Source organism: Mustela erminea, chromosome 17, assembly GCF_009829155.1.
Source record: "Mustela erminea isolate mMusErm1 chromosome 17, mMusErm1.Pri, whole genome shotgun sequence".
Classification (NCBI taxonomy): domain Eukaryota; kingdom Metazoa; phylum Chordata; class Mammalia; order Carnivora; family Mustelidae; genus Mustela; species Mustela erminea.
In genome coordinates, this window is record NC_045630.1 from 42,537,837 (window position 1) to 42,555,822 (window position 17,986).

General features: G+C 48.0%; 1 protein-coding gene across 10 annotated transcripts in view; it reads left to right on the forward strand.

Moving 5' to 3' along the window:
- NAV1 (neuron navigator 1) overlaps positions 1 to 17,986 on the forward strand; it is a 251,598-nt gene that overhangs the window by 228,442 nt on the left and 5,170 nt on the right. For 8 of the 10 annotated variants that reach the window (XM_032317504.1, XM_032317497.1, XM_032317501.1 and 5 more), the window contains 14 exons: positions 5,724 to 5,845; positions 6,624 to 6,632; positions 9,277 to 9,473; positions 9,714 to 9,906; positions 10,000 to 10,168; positions 10,460 to 10,557; positions 10,729 to 10,824; positions 11,064 to 11,223; positions 11,662 to 11,897; positions 13,466 to 13,620; positions 13,782 to 13,853; positions 14,337 to 14,533; positions 15,046 to 15,164; positions 17,367 to 17,564. In XM_032317504.1, coding sequence (XP_032173395.1) covers positions 5,724 to 5,845; positions 6,624 to 6,632; positions 9,277 to 9,473; positions 9,714 to 9,906; positions 10,000 to 10,168; positions 10,460 to 10,557; positions 10,729 to 10,824; positions 11,064 to 11,223; positions 11,662 to 11,897; positions 13,466 to 13,620; positions 13,782 to 13,853; positions 14,337 to 14,533; positions 15,046 to 15,164; positions 17,367 to 17,564 — 2,021 coding nt within the window. Of the gene's footprint in view, positions 1 to 5,723; positions 5,846 to 6,623; positions 6,633 to 9,276; positions 9,474 to 9,713; positions 9,907 to 9,999; positions 10,169 to 10,459; positions 10,558 to 10,728; positions 10,825 to 11,063; positions 11,224 to 11,661; positions 11,898 to 13,465; positions 13,621 to 13,781; positions 13,854 to 14,336; positions 14,534 to 15,045; positions 15,165 to 17,366; positions 17,565 to 17,986 lie in introns of those variants that run through there. The other 2 variants (XM_032317499.1, XR_004279990.1) reach the window with 2 other exon arrangements.

Genomic DNA, 17,986 nt, shown 5'->3' on the forward strand with positions numbered 1-17,986 from the left:
CCTAACCGGAAGTTTGTGGGGTCAGATCAGAAGACCACTGTGAGCATTCACCATGGTGCCAGGCTCAAAATAACCTCTCCTACACACACACACACACACACACACACACACACACACACACACACACACACACACACACACAGTCACACAGGCAGTATCCCAAGATTTCCAAGATTTGGCCCTGTTAAGTTCTCCTTTTCTTCTTTAAATTCTCCCCCTAGCTTCTGAGTCGTCATTCCCATCTTGGCCTTGTCCTACGCCCTCTGACTCCTCCACAGAACCCATTTCTTCCTTCCACTTCGTCTTCAGGGACTGGACTCCCAGAGCTCCAGCCATAGCTTTTTTGTTTGTTTTTTGAAGAGTGAGAGAGAGAGAAAGAGAGAGAGGGACAAGGGGAGGGATAGTGGGAGAGGAAGAGAGAGAATCTAAGCAGTTTCCACCTTCAGCCTGGAGCACAACATGGGGCTCGATCCCACAACCTTGAGATCATGCATGACCTGAGCCAAAATCAAGCTCAGGTGCTTAACTGACTGAGCCACCCAGGCACCCCTGGGATCAAGGTCTTTTTTAAGATAGACGGCAAAGAGTGGCATGCCTTTCCATTTATTTATTCTTTAATTTCTTTCAGTGGTATGTGGCTGTTTTTAGTATCTAAGTCTCGCATTTCTTTTGTTAAATTTGTTTTTGATACGATTGTAAATAGAACTGTTTTTCTTAATTTCCTTTTCAGATTATTCATTACTGGTATATGGAAATATAATAGGTTTTTTTTATATATTGATTTTGTATCCTGCAAACTTGCTGAGTTTATTTACTAGCTCAGTAAGTATTACAACCTCCTCTAAATGTGTATCTCTGTGTTCTTAACATGTGCCCCGGTCCAGAATATTGCACATCTATTTCCAAATACTTTTGGACATTCCCACTTAGACCACCTGATAGGTGTCCCTAACTCAACATGTCCACCATTAAAAGGCACTCCCTCCACCTCCCTTACAAATACACAAACCAGCACTTTCCCTTCTGCAGTTTGACCCATTTCAGGTATTATCATCTGCCTGGTCACCCAACCCACTAATACAAAAGTCATCTTTTATGTCTCACTGGTTCACCATATAAAGCCATTGAGTTATATATATAATTCATGCAGATAGATAGATACTCAGTTCTCTCTCTCTCCTCTGCCTTGTCAGTACCCTGGCTCTGGTTTTCATCACTCTTCTTCTGGATTATTACAATAATCTCCTAACTAGTCTTGCATTGCTACAGTCCTTCTTTCATGGGCCCCTATCCCCACCCTGCACAGGTGTCAATCAGTCATGTCAGTTGAGATCAGAAATCATTCCAGCTTCAGTATGGACTATTACTGTTACTGTTAATTTTTTTTACTGTTAATTTTTTAGGTGTGATAATGATGATGTGGGATAATGTCCTTATTCTTAGAAGGTGCATCCTGAAGCACTTAGGGGCAAAGAGTCATGTTGCCTGCCACCTCTTTTCAGATTATTCAAGAAAATATCTGTACGTGTGTGTGCTTGTATGTGTGTGCGCGCACTTGTTTGTGGGGGAAGAAAGAGCATGCACAAGTGTAAATGGAACAAAATATTAACAACTGTTAAGTTAGGTGGAGGGGCATACGGGTGTCCAGTGTACTCTGCTTTTAAGTATTTCTGTGTGCTTGAAACATTTCAGAAGAAGTTGTTAAAGGGAAAGAGACTATGCTCCAAACCCATTAGTACGGCATCCTGTTCTCTTCCTGATCCAAAACAAACATTTCTCTCCAGCTTCATCTTCTACCCCCTCTCTTGCACCCTGTATCCCAGCCATGGCACTAGTAAAAAACCTACTTACTGAGCACTTTGCATATGCTAGGTACTTTTCTAAGGATTGTACTTGTGTTGATTAATTTATCCAGGTAACAGTGCTATAAAGTACATTTTATAGTTGAGAATAAGAGGGAAAATAACTCCCTTGGAAAAACACAGCTCGTAAGTGATAAATCTGGAATATTAAGCTATTTCTGATTTCCCAAGTGCATCTTACTCTTTAGATATGGATTTGTTAAGTGAATAAATGAATTCTTTTTTTTTTTAAGATTTTATTTATTTATTTGACAGAGAGAAATCACAAGTAGATGGAGAGGCAGGCAGAGAGAGAGAGAGAGAGAGGGAAGCAGGCTCCCTGCTGAGCAGAGAGCCCGATGTGGGACTCGATCCCAGGACCCTGAGATCATGACCTGAGCCGAAGGCAGCGGCTTAACCCACTGAGCCACCCAGGCGCCCCAATGAATTCTGTCTTTTGCGATGAGTTTGCATGTTTTCCTCAGTTCAGGGTGACCTAGACTCAACTTGGTTAGGAGGATTTCTAGGACCATTCAACAAGCTAATGCTCAAAGTCATGATACCTACCCTAATTTTATTTGTGAAAAGGTGGTAAATGTATGTAGCACAAAATTAAAAATGCACAAAAGAGTTCTGAAGATTATTTGATTTCTGAAGATTATTTGATTCTAGAACATCCTTTGCTTCTAAAAGTACTATATAGCATATTTTTTAGGGGTGCCTGGGTGGTTCAGTGGCTTAAAGCCTCTGCCTTCAGTTCAGGTCATGATCCCAGGGTTCTGAGATCGAGCCCTGCATCAGGCTCTCTGCTTGGCGGGGAGCCTGCTTCCTCCTCTCTCTCTGCCTGCCTCTCTGCCTACTTGTGATCTCTGTCTGTCAAATAAATAAATAAAATCTTGAAAAACAAATAAATAAATAAATAATAAAGCAATACATATTCTGAGGAAAATGTGAATTAGGTGTTAACAAGCCATGGCCCATTGGCCAAATCTGCCTCACCACCTGTTTTGTTTTGTTTTTTAAAGGTTTATTTATTTATTGGAGAGAGAAAGAGAGATAGAGGTGGGGGAGGGGCAGAGGTGGAGAGAAAGTCACAAGCAGACTCTGCGCTGAACGGAGAGCCAGATGCAGGGCTTGATCTCATGACTCTGACCTGAGATCATGACTTGAGCTGAAATCAAGAGTCAGAAGCTTAGCCAGACTGAGCCATCCAAGTGGCCCTCACCATCTGTTTTTTAAATAAGGTTTTACTAAAGCACAGTCACACTCATTATTTACTTATTATCTATGGCTGCTTTAATGCAACAGCAGCATTGCTGACTAGGTATAACAGAGACCATGTAGCTGCAAAGCCTGAAATATTTACTGTCTGGCCCTTTACAGTGACAGTGTGTCAGCCCCTGATGTGTAAACTATACAAAAGGGTACTGGTAAAATATAAAAATCCCTCTCCCTGAACCGCCTCCCTCCAAATCTCAGTCCCCAGAGATAACTACTATTAATAGTTTCTTGTGAATCTTTCCAAAAATAATTTTCTGCATATACAAATATGTGTGTGTGTGTGTGTTTTATACAAATGGAAATTTCTTTACTTCAAATCAGCATGTTCTCCTGAGAGTTTTCCCCACCTTTTTTTTTTTTTAAGGATTTTGTTTATTTATTTGACAGAGAGAGAGATCACAAGTAGACAGAGAGGCAGGCAGAGAGAGAGGAAGGGAAGCAGGCTCCCCGCCGAGCAGAGAGCCCGAAGCAGGACTCTGGGTCCTGGGATCACTACCTGAGGAGAAGGCAGAGGCTTAACCCAGTGAGCCACCCAGGCGCCCCACACCTTTAAAATAACTGGAATTACTCTATGGTATTATAAACTTGGTTTGATAATCTTTGAACCAAGTGTTGTCCATGTGCTTTGTGAGCGTTGGTGTTCTGGTTTTCCCAGCAATATGAAAGGAAGATTAGAGTTTAACGATGCCTTCTTGGTCATGGAGAGAATGAAACAATAACCAGGAGCTACCCATATCTTCACTGAACAGCTCTTGTTTCTAGGAGGACAGTGGCAAATAGCCACCTCACTGGTCCCCTACCTCTAAATCTGGTTTCCCTCCGCTTCCTCTTTCTGCATGTTAACACAGTAAGCTCTATGAAAAAAGCAATCTTCTGACTTTGTCCTACAATTAGGCAAGATGCTGATATGGGAGGAGACTAGCCGAAAGATACACAGGACTTCCCTGTATATTTCTTTGTGACTTTATGTGAGTTTGTAATTACTTCAAAATAAAAAGGTTTTATAAATCTGATTTTATCTTGGGGCGCCTGGGTTTTCTCAGTCGGTTAAGCATCCAACTCTTGATTTCAGCTCAGGTCATGATCTCAGGGTCCTGGGATCGTATCCTGAGTTGGGCTTCGCACCCAGTGGGGATCCTGCCTGAGGATTTTCTCTCTCTCCCTCTCCCTCTGCCCTTCCCCTCACTGCTTGCTCTAGCTCTCTCTCTCTCTCTCTCTCTTAAAAAAAAAAAAAAATCTGGGACACCTGGATGGCTCGGTCGGTTAGGCATCGATCTTCGGCTCTGATCATGATTCCAAGGTCCTGGGATCAAGTCCTACATCCAGCTTCCTGCTCAGTAGAGAGCCTGCTTCTCCCTCTCCCTCTGCCTGCCTCTCTGCCTACTTGTGCTCTTTCCCAATCCCTCTGTCAAATAAATAAATAAAATCTTTTTTAAAAAATCTGATTATAGGGGTACCTGGGTGGCCCAGTGGGTTAAGCCTCTGGCTTTGGCTTAGGTCATGATCCCAGAGTCTTGGGATCAAGCCCCACATCAGGCTCTCTGCTCCTCAGGGAGCCTGCTTCCCTTTCCCTCTTCCTACCTCTCTGCCTACTTGTGATCTCTCTCTCTCTCTCTCTCTCTCTCTGTCAAATAAATAAAATCTTAAAAAAAAAAAAATCTGATTATAGTCTGCCTTTGCTCCAGAATCTTACTGCTCCTGCTCATTACCTACGGCACAAACGCAGATTTCCTTTAAAAGGCTTTCAGGGCTCTCCTGATCTGGCCTGAGCCACTTTCCACTCTCACCCTCACCTCTTGGGTTATACTCCTTGTACTGCTCCTATTCCAGTCTGCCCGAAGTTCCCCAGAGCAGAGCCAGAGCCCTGCACAGGGCCTTTGCATGTACTTTTTCTTTAGCCCAGATCGTCCTATCTGTTCTTTCAAGACTGAAACATCTCCTCCCTGGTTAATTCTTTTCCTTCTCTGTGCTAGAAAACTGGATCATCTTTTGTGCCATTCCAAACCTTCTCAGAGTGCTGAAAAGATTTTCAACCTGTCAGATGAGACAACAAAAGCTCATTCAGGTTAAATGCAGGACACGTGGCCAGTTATACTTGGCCTTTGAGTACCAGGCACCCAAGTATTGCTGGGAAAATAATGAAAAATGGTCGCTTGAGGGGTGCCCGGCTGGCTCAGTTGGTGGAGTGTGCAGCTCTTGATCTAGGGGGTGATGAGTCCCACACTGGGGTAGAGTTTACTTTAAAAAAAAATGATAGGTTGATGTCTCCATCAAAGTATTGAGGGCCAGCACTCATTAAGCCCTTCTCAGACCTATTCAGGCTGAGTTCTTTAGTTTGTGTACTGCTGTTTATCCTATTAGACTGGAAGCTTCTTGAGAACAGCAGTCATTTCTTATTTTTTACTGTTACCATTTTTTTAATGTTGAAACGTGATTGGCCCTCAATAAATGTTGAAAGAATGATCCAAAAAATGAATAGTGTGGACACAGGAGTTGTTGGTGCCCTTCTGCTCCGCCTTCTGCAGCTATGCTGGCTGTAAGTCCCACGTCTTCTTTAAATCTACCCTGTGTGTGTTCTTCCCACTTGTACTTGGCCCCTAGAACTCCGAATCAAGAGACAGAACTCTTCGGACAGCATCTCAAGCCTCAACAGCATCACCAGCCATTCCAGCATTGGCAGCAGCAAGGATGCTGATGCAAAAAAGAAGAAAAAAAAGAGCTGGGTAGGTAAAGTTTGGGGGGCAGAAACTATGTAGAGCCATGATGGGTCACCTCCACTTCAGCATAGGGACCAGCTCCTTCCAGAATTAACCAAGATAGGGTGCCTCGGGATGAATACGAAGCCCCAGGCATCAGCTCGGAGCAAGGTCTGCTAAACTCTCCTGTTATCCCCATCCTGCCCCACCTGTACCGAGGCCATCCCTCCAACCCGTGCACACTCGCTTTCCTTGGGCTCCCCATGCCTTGGATTAGGTCAAATGTATTTGGCAACAGAAGGAAATATCCAGAAGGGAACATCCGATCAAGCCCCTTACCCACCCCTCCCCATTCCCTTCTATACTCTGGAGAGAAGATTTTTCTGAACAAAGCCGTTCATTCTAGATGCTCCTGCAGGTCGTTTCTTGGAATTTTTTGGAGAGGTATTTGTGGAACTTTCCATATGACTTCAATTATATTGCCATTGACTAGTCCAAAGAGAGTACCCCCCCAATCTCCTGTCCCCCGACAGCTGCCTCCCAATGGCCTGAAACAGATTTTGGATGACCTTTTCTGAAGTTCTGTAGACAGATCTAATATGCCTTTAGCCTCTGTGCTGCCTGTGGTAAGGAGAGGATCCCGAAATGAAGACTTCTTGCTACTATGTCCCCTGTTCAATAAGACTGGCCCCCGAACCTTTGTATAGCCCAGATGGGTCCCAGCTGTGTGAAATGAGTGATTAAGTGTTGCTTCTTTTTTTTTTTCCCTTCAAAATGCTGACTTCAAATCCCTATTTTTTTCCAGGTCTATGAGGTAAGAGACCCAGTTCCTCTCTCCTTGTTTTCTCTTTCCTTTTGCCATACCTTCCCCATTTCCAGAGCAACCCCCTCCCCCTAAAGAAAAAGTGGCCACTCATAAAACTAACCGTAACAACCACCCCAGAGTTCCTAACTCACTCCACTGCATGGTCCATCCGCGGCTGCCTCCACATGAGGACAGAGGAGTGGTCTGGTTGGGGGCCAAATGGAAAAGTTAAACAAAATTCTGACCTATTCCCTCCTGTCTTCCCCTTGTTACAAAATCAGCCTGTTGTAAAAGCAGTCACTTGGAGTTCCTCCTGTCCAGAAAATGAGCTTTCTGGTTCTTTTTTTGTTGTTGTTCCTTCAAACCCTAGAATCCCCAAATGGAAGAGAATCACAGGACGAACAGTATTTTGACCACAGTCCCCAGAGGCCAGTGCAGTTCGGGTCTCGCCGGAAGATTTCGCTCTCTAGGGAGACGAACCAGAAATAGAAGAGGCTATTATCCAATCCAGGGCACCCTCAAACCACCCAAAAACCCGAAGCCCTCTGAGCCTCCATGGAGTTTCCAAAGACATTTCAGGGATTAGAGTCGAGTCTCAGAAAAGCAGAAAGTGAACTCAGAGTTTCCATTACAGACCAGGCATCTGAGGTCCACTAACCTAGCCCAGCATTGCTCCCGGTGGTACGAAGGATGTGAAAAGTGGAGTCTGTAATCCGAACCATCCAGAAGCCTGCAGAATTGCTGGGGAGACAAAAACCAATATGGTACCTGTGAGACTGATGACAGTCCAGTGGTGCCCAAATGCTTAATTCAGCCAGTGAGTGCTAGAGGAGCTCGTAGATGAAACTAATTACAGGAGGCCAGGGAGACCCCACAAGGGAGAGGAAAGCTAAACTGAGGCGGGAGTGTGCGGAGATGCTCTCTGCGGGGACAAAGTCAGTGTAGCTGGAGCTCTAAGGAGAGCGGTCGCAGTTAGGAAGGGCCTGTAATGCCAGGGTAATTATTTAGACTTGATTCTTTAGGTTGGCCTTTCCCAGCATGTGTTGGGTACAAGGCCATGCATGGCAATGCTCCTTAAAACAGGGATGCCATCATCAAATCTGAGAAGCCCTGCATTTCTACAGTGCACAACCACGTAGGAACGTTCTGAAATGTCCCTCAGTCGAGTCTGTTTCATCTTGCTTGATTCACTGTTTCCCGAACTCAGGGAATCCTTCACCACATAACGCCAGTGAACATCTGCCAACAGCTGTGCCTTGGGAACCCGGAACAACACAGAGAACACTGCTGTCTCTCCCTCAGCGTCTTTGTGATCTTCCAGGATGTGTGCTTGGGGCAGATTGTGGTCATAGGATCTCTTGCTGTGCGCGCACACACACATGCATACGCACACACACTCTCTCTTTCTCTGTCTGTCTCATATACACCCACCACCTTGCTTGAGGCAGCAGTGCAGAGAAGACCACTGGGTTGAAAATTAGGAAGCCTGAGTTCTAGTCCCAGGCCTGGACTGGAACTCTACAATATTCAGCAAGTCAACTTTTCACCTTCCGTGATAATCTCTCCCCTGCACACACACACACTAGCTAACTGCACCCATACCCTCTTTCTCCTGTCCCCGTCGCAGCCAGATTGGGCCTCCTCTATGTCCTGCCTAGTAGGCACCCCAACACACACCACCATCAGCTCTCCTCACTTACCTAACAGCCTCCCTGTGTTCCAGAAGAGACACTTGGAAAGAGTACCCTCCAATTTTCCTTTCTTTTCTCTCACCGTCCCAAAGATCTGGATTGCTTTTGTCCCCTCCAGCCTTCGACCCCTCCTTTACTCTCTGTCTCTGGCTGCCATTCCATATCTGTGTCCCTGTGTGTGTGCATGCTATATGAATGCATGAGAACGGGCGGGCCAGGACCTTGGTTTGCATCTCTAGCTCACAGCCCTAACACCCGAGCTCATCACCACAGGTCAAACAACCTACGGTCGCATTATAGCCTCCCAAGTATTCTGAGGAGATGCGGGGAAATAGTCCTTTTTCTAGAACATGTGAGTGGGAACAGGAGAAAGCACTTGTATCTGATGATTTTCACCATTCTGGGATGTGCTGAGCACAAGAGACACTAAAAAAAAAAACAAAACAAGTTGATACCAGTCCCTTCCGTTGACTTCCAGAGAATCATCTTGCCAGTTCCTGGTTAGTAGGGAAATAGGTAAATGGATTCTGATCGGATGAGCCATGGTCGGGGTGGGTCCTGAGACCCAAAGTGAGCAAGGCTCTAGACTGAGCAGTCATTGGTCTGCTGGAGAAGGTGGGATTGGATCATTGAGAGATTGGCCACCCTGTGACCTCTGGGGGCTTCTCTCTACCCCCTTAGGGGCATAGTTCCCCCTTGGGAGAGAGCAGACCCAAAAAGTTCCCATAGACTACAGCAACGGCAAGCCAGAACAGTTCACTTTCTCTCAGCCCTAATTTCTAGGCAACTCTTCTGTCCATATTCCATGAATCAATCGAGTAAAGCCTTAAGAAGGAGGCTTAATGACAGCAAGCAGATACCCTGTCCGTACACCTCTCCATTTCAGAAGTCCCAAACCAGTGCTCCTCCAGTCCCCAGAGCGGAGCCCTGATGTCTCTCCACTTGGATCTGCTTTTTTCTAGCTTCGAAGTTCCTTCAACAAAGCCTTCAGCATAAAAAAGGGACCCAAGTCCGCTTCCTCGTACTCTGACATTGAGGAGATCGCCACCCCGGACTCCTCCGCCCCGTCGTCCCCTAAACTACAGCACGGCTCCACGGAGACCGCATCGCCCTCCATCAAGTCCTCCAACTCCTCCTCTGTGGGCGTAGATGTCACCGAGTAAGTGCTGTCTGCCGGCCACCTGGCCTGGGACAAGGATGCGCCACTGGCTGGGGGTGGAGTTAAGTCCATGTTTGGCTCTGGAGGAACAACACCACGCTATAGGTCTCTCCTGACGCCTCTGAGACCTTCCCTCCCACCACTGATTATCTCTGAGGCTAAGGACCAAGGGGTCTTCGTGTGCCCCCATAACTCTAGAGCCACCCCATGTGGCCTGGCTTCACTCTCACTTTCTCCCAGGGGCCCTGCTCACCCGGGCCCCCACGCTAGGCTGTTCCATGGCAATGAGGAGGAGGAGCCAGAGAAGAAGGAGGTGTCAGAACTGCGCTCTGAGCTCTGGGAGAAGGAGATGAAGCTTACAGACATCCGCTTGGAAGCCCTCAACTCCGCCCACCAGCTGGACCAGCTTCGGGAGACGATGCACAATATGCAGGTGCGTATCTGGGCAGAGAGCTGAGCAGAGGGAAGACCAAGCCCTGGGGTTCGTCCAACTCTGTGGCCCTGCCCCCGTCTGTTCTCTCCGCAGCTGGAGGTGGACCTGCTGAAAGCCGAGAACGACCGGCTGAAGGTCGCCCCAGGCCCCTCCTCGGGCTCCACTCCAGGGCAGGTCCCCGGATCTTCTGCGTTAGCCTCCCCTCGCCGCTCCCTGGGCCTTGCCCTCACCCATTCCTCCAGCCCAAGTCTCACCGACACAGGTACCTGTTTGGGAGAAAAATAAGGGTGGCAGGAGGAAGAGGGTTTGGGTCCCTGGTACACCACTGTGCTCACTCAGGGGGCACCCTTCTCGGGTCATGGAGGTTAACAGTGGCTAAACCAAGTGCACCCCCCATGTCACAAGACACAGCATTGTTCTAATGGCTTTTATGGTTTTGGAGTTTTCAGTTTGATCTTGGTAGTCAGTAGTCATTTGGAAGAGATGGTTACTGGAAGGTTCAGGAAAGCCTGTGGGTGCTCCTAAAGCCAATAGTTGTTTTCATTGCCGACAGACCTGTCACCCATGGATGGAATCAGCACCTGTGGCCCAAAGGAGGAAGTGACCCTTCGGGTGGTGGTACGGATGCCCCCCCAGCACATCATCAAAGGGGTAAGGAACTTTCGGGAGTCTAGCAACACTATTATTTTTATCCAGGAACATCTGGGCTCTGAACAGCCCCCAAACCAGAATATCCCACCACTAAGCCTTTTTAGGACCAACACCCCTTTCTTGGAGGAACCGCACTGAGGCTCACACACTTCTTTCTGCCTGGCCATGTAGGACTTGAAACAGCAGGAATTCTTCCTGGGCTGTAGCAAGGTCAGTGGAAAAGTGGACTGGAAGATGCTAGACGAAGCTGTTTTCCAAGTGTTCAAGGTAAAGGGATACATTACCTCCCAAAGGTTGTTCATCCTTTTGTGGGCTAGGGAGCCGTCCAGGCATTGGGATCTTGGGGATCTTTGATGCTTCCTGGAGGAATGCTAAGTTGGAAAAATGTAGTTTCTCTATCGACTTCTCTTTCCTCTGAAATCTGTGGCTTGTACCTCTGGGTTTGCATCACCTTGGTATTCCTCTATATCCTTTTTTTTTTTTTTTTCCCCCTTCTTTTCTATCAGGACTACATTTCTAAGATGGACCCAGCCTCCACCCTGGGACTGAGCACCGAGTCCATCCATGGCTACAGCATCAGCCACGTGAAGCGGGTGTTGGACGCGGAGCCTCCAGACATGCCTCCCTGCCGCCGAGGCGTCAACAACATATCGGTCTCCCTCAAAGGTCAGTCTTTGTCTCTTTGTCTCCCTCCCTCCCTCCCTGGCGTGCAGCGGTATGGGGTGAGAGAGGGAGAGGCACAACAGACAGTCCGTCACGCGTTCATTCAACAAGGACTTACTCAGAAGCTATGCTGTGCAGCTCACTGTACTTAAGTAAGGTGAGATGTACAAAGATGAGTAAGACCCAGTCCTAACTTCTGTTCCCAGGGCCATTTCATTGCCAGGGAAATTTCTAGAAAGCCTGGGTTTCTCACTCCACCTCCACCCACACACCTGTAACTCCAAAAGCATCCCTAAAAATAAGATCTGTGTTTTCAAAACTAGGAGTTAGAGGACTCCTATGGAACCATGGGGCACGTGGCCCTAGGTTCTTCCAGTGGGCACCTAGGGCCGTGCTTGGGGCCCCGGTCGTGGCTTATCCTCTCTGGGGCTGGGGGTTCAGGTCTGAAGGAGAAGTGCGTCGACAGCCTGGTGTTCGAGACACTGGTCCCCAAGCCGATGATGCAGCACTACATAAGCCTTCTGCTCAAGCACCGGCGCCTCGTCCTCTCGGGCCCCAGTGGCACGGGCAAGACCTACCTGACCAACCGGCTGGCCGAGTACTTGGTGGAGCGCTCCGGCCGCGAGGTCACCGAGGGCATCGTCAGCACCTTCAACATGCACCAGCAGTCTTGCAAGGTGGCTGCCTCCTGACACCCCCGCCAGCCCTGGCTCAGGCCCCTTTCCGCCCCTTCTGTTCCCTTTCCTCCCCTCCCCATTGCATTTCCCTTTTCCAATCCTTCTGCTGCCCCCAGATTCTTTCCAGACTTTTCCTTTCCCTTCTTTCTCCACCCTTCCCCTTGCCTCTGCTATATGCCTTTTCCTTATGCTGATCATTGACTGAACGACATTCTCGTTTCCAACTCGCTTTCTGCGGACCCTGAAAATCCCGTCTCTTTGTTCACTTCTTCCCTCTACCTTTCTTTTCAGTATTACTCTGACTTTGGGCTTTCGGGGGAGAAGAACTCAGAATTATATGTGACACATTGTTGTTGTTGTTTTTTTTAAGATTTTATTTATTTATTCGACAGACAGAGATCACATATAGGTAGAGAGAGAGGGAGAAGCAGGCTCCCTCCTGAGCAGAGAGCCTGATGGAGGGCTCGATCCCAGAACCCTGGGATCATGACCTCAGGTGAAGGCAGAGGCTTTGACCCACTGAGCCAGCCAGGAGCCCCACATGTGACACATTCTGCTCTCCCCTGCCAAATCTGGATGTTTCTTGAGCACACCCTGGCGCTCTGGGGTTGCCCCAGTAGAGGGAGGCTTATCCGTTGGAGTGGTTTGTGGTACCAGCCCAGTGAAAATCCCTTTAAGAAATAGGATATCGGGGCGCCTGGGTTCAGTGGGTTAAGCCGCTGCCTTCGGCTCAGGTCATGATCTCGGGGTCCTGGGATCGAGGCCCACGTCGGGCTCTCTGCTCAGCAGGGAGCCTGCTTCCCTCTCTCCCTCTCTCTGCCTGCCTCTCTGTCTACTTGTGATCTCTGTCAAGTAAATGAATAAAATCTTAAAAAAAAAAAAAAGGGGGGGCGCCTGGGTGGCTCAGTGGGTTAAGCCGCTGCCTTCGGCTCAGGTCATGATCTCAGAGTCCTGAGATTGAGTCCCGCGTTGGGCTCTCTGCTCAGTGGGGAGCCTGCTTCCCTCTCTCTCTCTCTCTCTCTGCCTGCCTCTCTGCCTACTTGTGATCTCTCTGTCAAGTAAATAAATAAAACCTTAAAAAAAAAAAAAAAAAAAAAAGAAATAGGATATCGTCCCCGTCTTTCAGGGATTTAGGAGCCGCTGCTTAAGACCGTTCCCTTACGGTGCCTGGGTGGCTCAGTCAGTTAAGCATTTGCCTTTGGCTCAGGTCATGATCCCAGGGTCCTGAAATCAAGCCCTGAAATGGGCTTCCTGCTGAGTGGGGAGTTTGCTTCTGCCTCTCCCTCTGGCTTATACTCTCTCTCACTCTCTCTCTGTCTCTCTCAAATAAATATATAAAATCTTTAAAACAAAAAACAAGAAACAGTTGCCTTAGAGCCTTTGGGACCACTATTTATCAGTCCACAGTAGTCTGGTTCTACAGTCAAATGTTCAGACGCATTGAACAGGAACCAGAGCCTCCAGGGGAATCTGGAACTAGCATACCTTCCCCACAACCCTTCGTCCCACGTGCTGGTCCAAGTGCTCCCTGCTCCTGAGTGCTGACCCACTTCCTTCTTCTGTTTCAGGATCTGCAACTGTATCTCTCCAACCTGGCCAACCAGATAGACCGGGAAACAGGAATCGGGGACGTCCCACTGGTGATCCTGCTGGATGACCTGAGTGAAGCAGGCTCCATCAGTGAGCTGGTCAATGGGGCCCTCACCTGCAAGTACCACAAATGGTGAGCCAGGGTGGGCCGGGGTCAGGACCCGCTCCCCGCAGTGGGGAGAAGGAGAGCCCGGTGCAGTCCAACCCATGAGCTTTCCACTGGGCGTCCTGGGCATACGTAGCGGAAAGCAAGGGTAAAGTCTAAGTAAACCTTTTTCCTCCTTCTTCCCACAGTCCTTATATCATAGGTACCACCAATCAGCCTGTAAAAATGACACCTAATCACGGCTTGCACTTGAGCTTCAGGTAAGAACGGGGACCGTGGATAAACCTTCCAACCCTATCCAGGGTTCTGTAAACTAGTTAAATCCCAGGATCCAGCCAGAGGGGCAGTAGACAGCGGCAGGAAGGGGAACTAGGCAGGGCCTCTCGGCTGGGAAGAGAGAGCAGGGATATGTGCCATGTCAGTTACAAGGGTGGGAGAGAACCTTCGAGAAGAGAAAAGAACTACAAAACTAAGAGAGCTGCAGCTCGGATGCTGTTACTCACGCTCTCTGCCCACACACACCCCCCCCCAGTCTGGGTCACTGCAGTCAGACGGCTATCTGAGGTGGGTCACTGGTTTGAGAATCAGCTCTGCCTGCCCAGGGCTACTGCCCTGACTTCCGTCAGCTCCACTATTACTTGAGAAGAAGCCCGGTGGGCATTAGCGGGAGGCAGACAGGAGGAGGGACGGACTGGCGGTGGGACAGTGGCCATCCTGACCCCTCTCCCCACTCCTGGCTGCAGGATGCTGACCTTCTCCAACAACGTGGAGCCAGCCAATGGCTTCCTGGTTCGTTACCTGAGGAGGAAGCTGGTGGAGTCGGACAGCGACATCAATGCCAACAAGGAAGAACTGCTTCGGGTGCTCGACTGGGTGCCCAAGCTGTGGTACCATCTCCACACCTTCCTTGAGAAGCACAGCACCTCAGACTTCCTCATCGGTACTGGGGTGCAGCTTCCCCTTTGGGGTCAGAAGGTGGCTTTCCTCTCCTCCTTTCCCACCCCGTGGGATGTTCCCATTTCTTTCTGGAGTCTTCAGCATGGAAAGGAGTGGCAGGCCCCATGGCTTCAGACCCAGGGCTGCTTAATTACGTAGCAATCATTCCCCTCACAGTGAGCACCATGATTTGGGCAAATCTCTTCAAACAGCAGAAAGCTAACCCCGCGCCCTCATTTTTCCCACAACTAATGGGGAAAGGAAAGGAAAGTATTGAGGGAATTGGAAAACTTCCCCTCACTCCCTCACAAGTCACATCCACATTGTGAAGAAGCGTTGTTGATGAGACTGGCAGCAGGTGGCCACTCCCACTGGTCTCAGGACAGCCCCACTCTAAATTTCCTTTCCTCCTTGAGTTATCAGACCCCTCTGCCTAGTATTAAGGAATAAAAGAGACAGATGACTGGGGAGAGCTGGGTGTTCAGCCATCTTACTGGCCCTGTCCTTTCCCCGTAGGCCCTTGCTTCTTTCTGTCCTGCCCCATTGGCATTGAGGACTTCCGGACCTGGTTCATTGACCTGTGGAACAATTCTATCATCCCCTACCTACAGGAAGGAGCCAAGGATGGGATCAAGGTGAGCACTACCCTCTGACTTCACTCAGTCCCCAAGGTCAGGCTGTTTAACTTAACAAAGCAGAAACATCTCTTCCATGTTAGACATGAGGCTACTAAGAGTTGTCAGGGTCTTTTGCTAAGAGGTTGAGTAAGGCCCAGTGTCCAGCCACCATTCAGCGAATGGCTACAGGATCACGGTCTCTAGGGCCTATCTCCAGTCCCGGGCCTTCTGGTTCTGTGCCAAACACAGTCCTCTCTCTTAAGAATCAGAGCTGATAGAGAAATCATCGAGCTAAAAATTAAGTAAAACCCTATTACAGCCTTAGCTAATTACTAACTACTACTAAAAATGTTACTTTGACCAAGTTACATAATCTTTTTTAAATAGCCTTATGTATATAAGAAGGGAGATAATAAAATGTGCTCTGCCTGAATCACTGGGTTGTTTTGAAGACATGATATACGTGAAAAGATTTTTAGAAGCTAGAATAAGAACTTATGCAAAAGAAAGATGTCATTTTATTAAAGCCTCCCTAGTAGTTTTTTTTTTAACCTGTGAATTAGGGCATAACGATCACTAGTGTCCATTCCAACACTAGTGGACTACAGTGCAATGACTGGACCCTGTCGGCCATGTATTTTCCATAAAAGTAATTTGTCATTGCAGCAGATATCCTGTGATAAATTTCTAGAGATGCTATCTATCATATGAGTGCCCTAAATCATTATTTCATTTAATTTTGATTATTTTATTTATTTATGTGTTTATTTATTTGAGAGAGAAAGAGCATAAGCAGGGGGAGGGGCAGAGGGACAAGCACACTCCCTGCTGAGTGGGGAGCCCAGCCCAGGCCTGATCCAGTCCTAATACCCTGAGATCATGACCTGAGCCAAAATCAGACACCTAACCAGCTGAGCCACCCAGGTGCCCCAAAGTTTGCATTCTTATTAACAGTTTTCCAACTTCAAAGTGTTTTTACAGAGAACATGTTTTCAACAGAGTCAAAATTCTTTTAAAAGGGGTGCCTGGGTGGCTCAGTGAGTTAAAGCCTCTGCCTTCAACTCAGGTCATGATCTCAGGGTCCTGGGATCGAGCCTCGCATGGGGCTCTCTGCTCAGCAGGGAGCCTGCTTCCCCCCTCCTCTCTCTCTGCCTGCCTCTCTGCCTACTTGTGATCTCTGCCTGTCAAATAAATAAATAAAATCTTTTTAAAAAATAAATAAAATAAAAAATAAAATAAAATAATTTTTTAAAAAAATTCTTTTAAAAGACAGGATTACTGGGGTGCCCAGCTGGCTCAGTTGGTATAGTGTGCAGCTCTTGATCTTGGAGTCATGAGTTCAAGCCCCACGTTGGGCATGGAGCCTACTTAAAAAGAAAAAAGAAAAAAAGTTATAAAAAATGATATGATTACTAAAGTGGAAGAATTTCCTACTAAAATTATGGGGGCGTAAGACGAGTACATATTAAGCGTTTTTTACTGTTTTTGTTTTTGGGTTTTGTTTGTTTGTTTTGTGGGGTTGTTTTTGTTTTTAGAGAGGGGAATGGTGGGGAGGGGCAGAAGGAGAGCGAGAATCTTTTTTTTTTTCCCCCGGTTCTCTGCATCCTTTCAGAGATGCACGTTTATTGTTCACTTTTGAACACACGCGTTGCAGGGAGGGGCAGGTCCAGCCTGGGCGCCTGCTCCCCCGTGCAGCATTTCTGGGCTCCTGGCGTCAGCCAAAGGGAGACCAGCTCTTCCTTCCGCCGCACTGAGTAGCGGGAGGCTCCCTGAGTAAAGGCATTTCCTTAAGTGGGATGCGTAGAGGTCTCAGCAGCAGTCCTGGAGCCTGGGGAGGCGCTGTGTCCGGAGAGCGAGAATCTTAAGCAGGCTCTACACCCAGTACAGAGCCCAACATAGGGCTCGATCTCACAACCCTGAGCTCATTACCTGAGCCAAAATCAAAAGTCTGATGCTTAACCCATCGAGCTACCCAGGCGCCCCATGTCCATGTTGAGTTTTTCACATGGCCTGCCAAGTTACCCTCCAGAATAATTTTACCTGTTTATACCAACTTACTTCTTTTGTGGGGAAACTCAAAGGAGTTGAGTCTCAACTCATGGGGATCAGAGTCTCAAGGCTTTCCATTGGAGGAAATGCATATGGCCATCAGGAGACACTATGAGCAAGTCTCTATCTGTGGATCCCTCTGCCAGTAACCACATTTCCCCTTCTATCCAGGTCCATGGACAGAAAGCCGCTTGGGAGGACCCAGTAGAGTGGGTCCGGGACACTCTTCCCTGGCCATCAGCCCAACAAGACCAGTCGAAGCTGTACCACCTGCCCCCTCCCACCGTGGGCCCTCATAGCATTGCCTCACCTCCCGAGGATAGGACGGTCAAAGACAGCACCCCAAGTTCTCTGGACTCAGACCCTCTGGTGAGTAGAAACCATTCTAACGTGAAAGTAAGAGTATTATGGAACTGAAATTTTTTCCTTAAGATTTTATTTATTGATTTGAGAGAGCATGTGCATGCGTGTACATGAGCTGGGGAAGGAGCAGAGGGAGAGGGTTAAGTAGGCTCTGCACTGCGCACAGAGCCCACTGCCGAGCTCGATCCCACGATCCCGAGATCATCACTTGAGCCAAAATCAAGAGTCGGATGCTCAACCAACTGAGCCACCCAGGTGCCCCTGGAATTGAACTTTTCATGCATACCCTGATGGAGGCTTGAGGGTTTCAGCAAGGCTAGGACTAGAATGAGGTCAGCGAGGAGCTCAGCCATCAGAATCTTGGGTTAAGAAGCTCATATGCCTACAGCCTAGCCTAAGCTAAATAATAATGCTTGCTAGCAAGATGC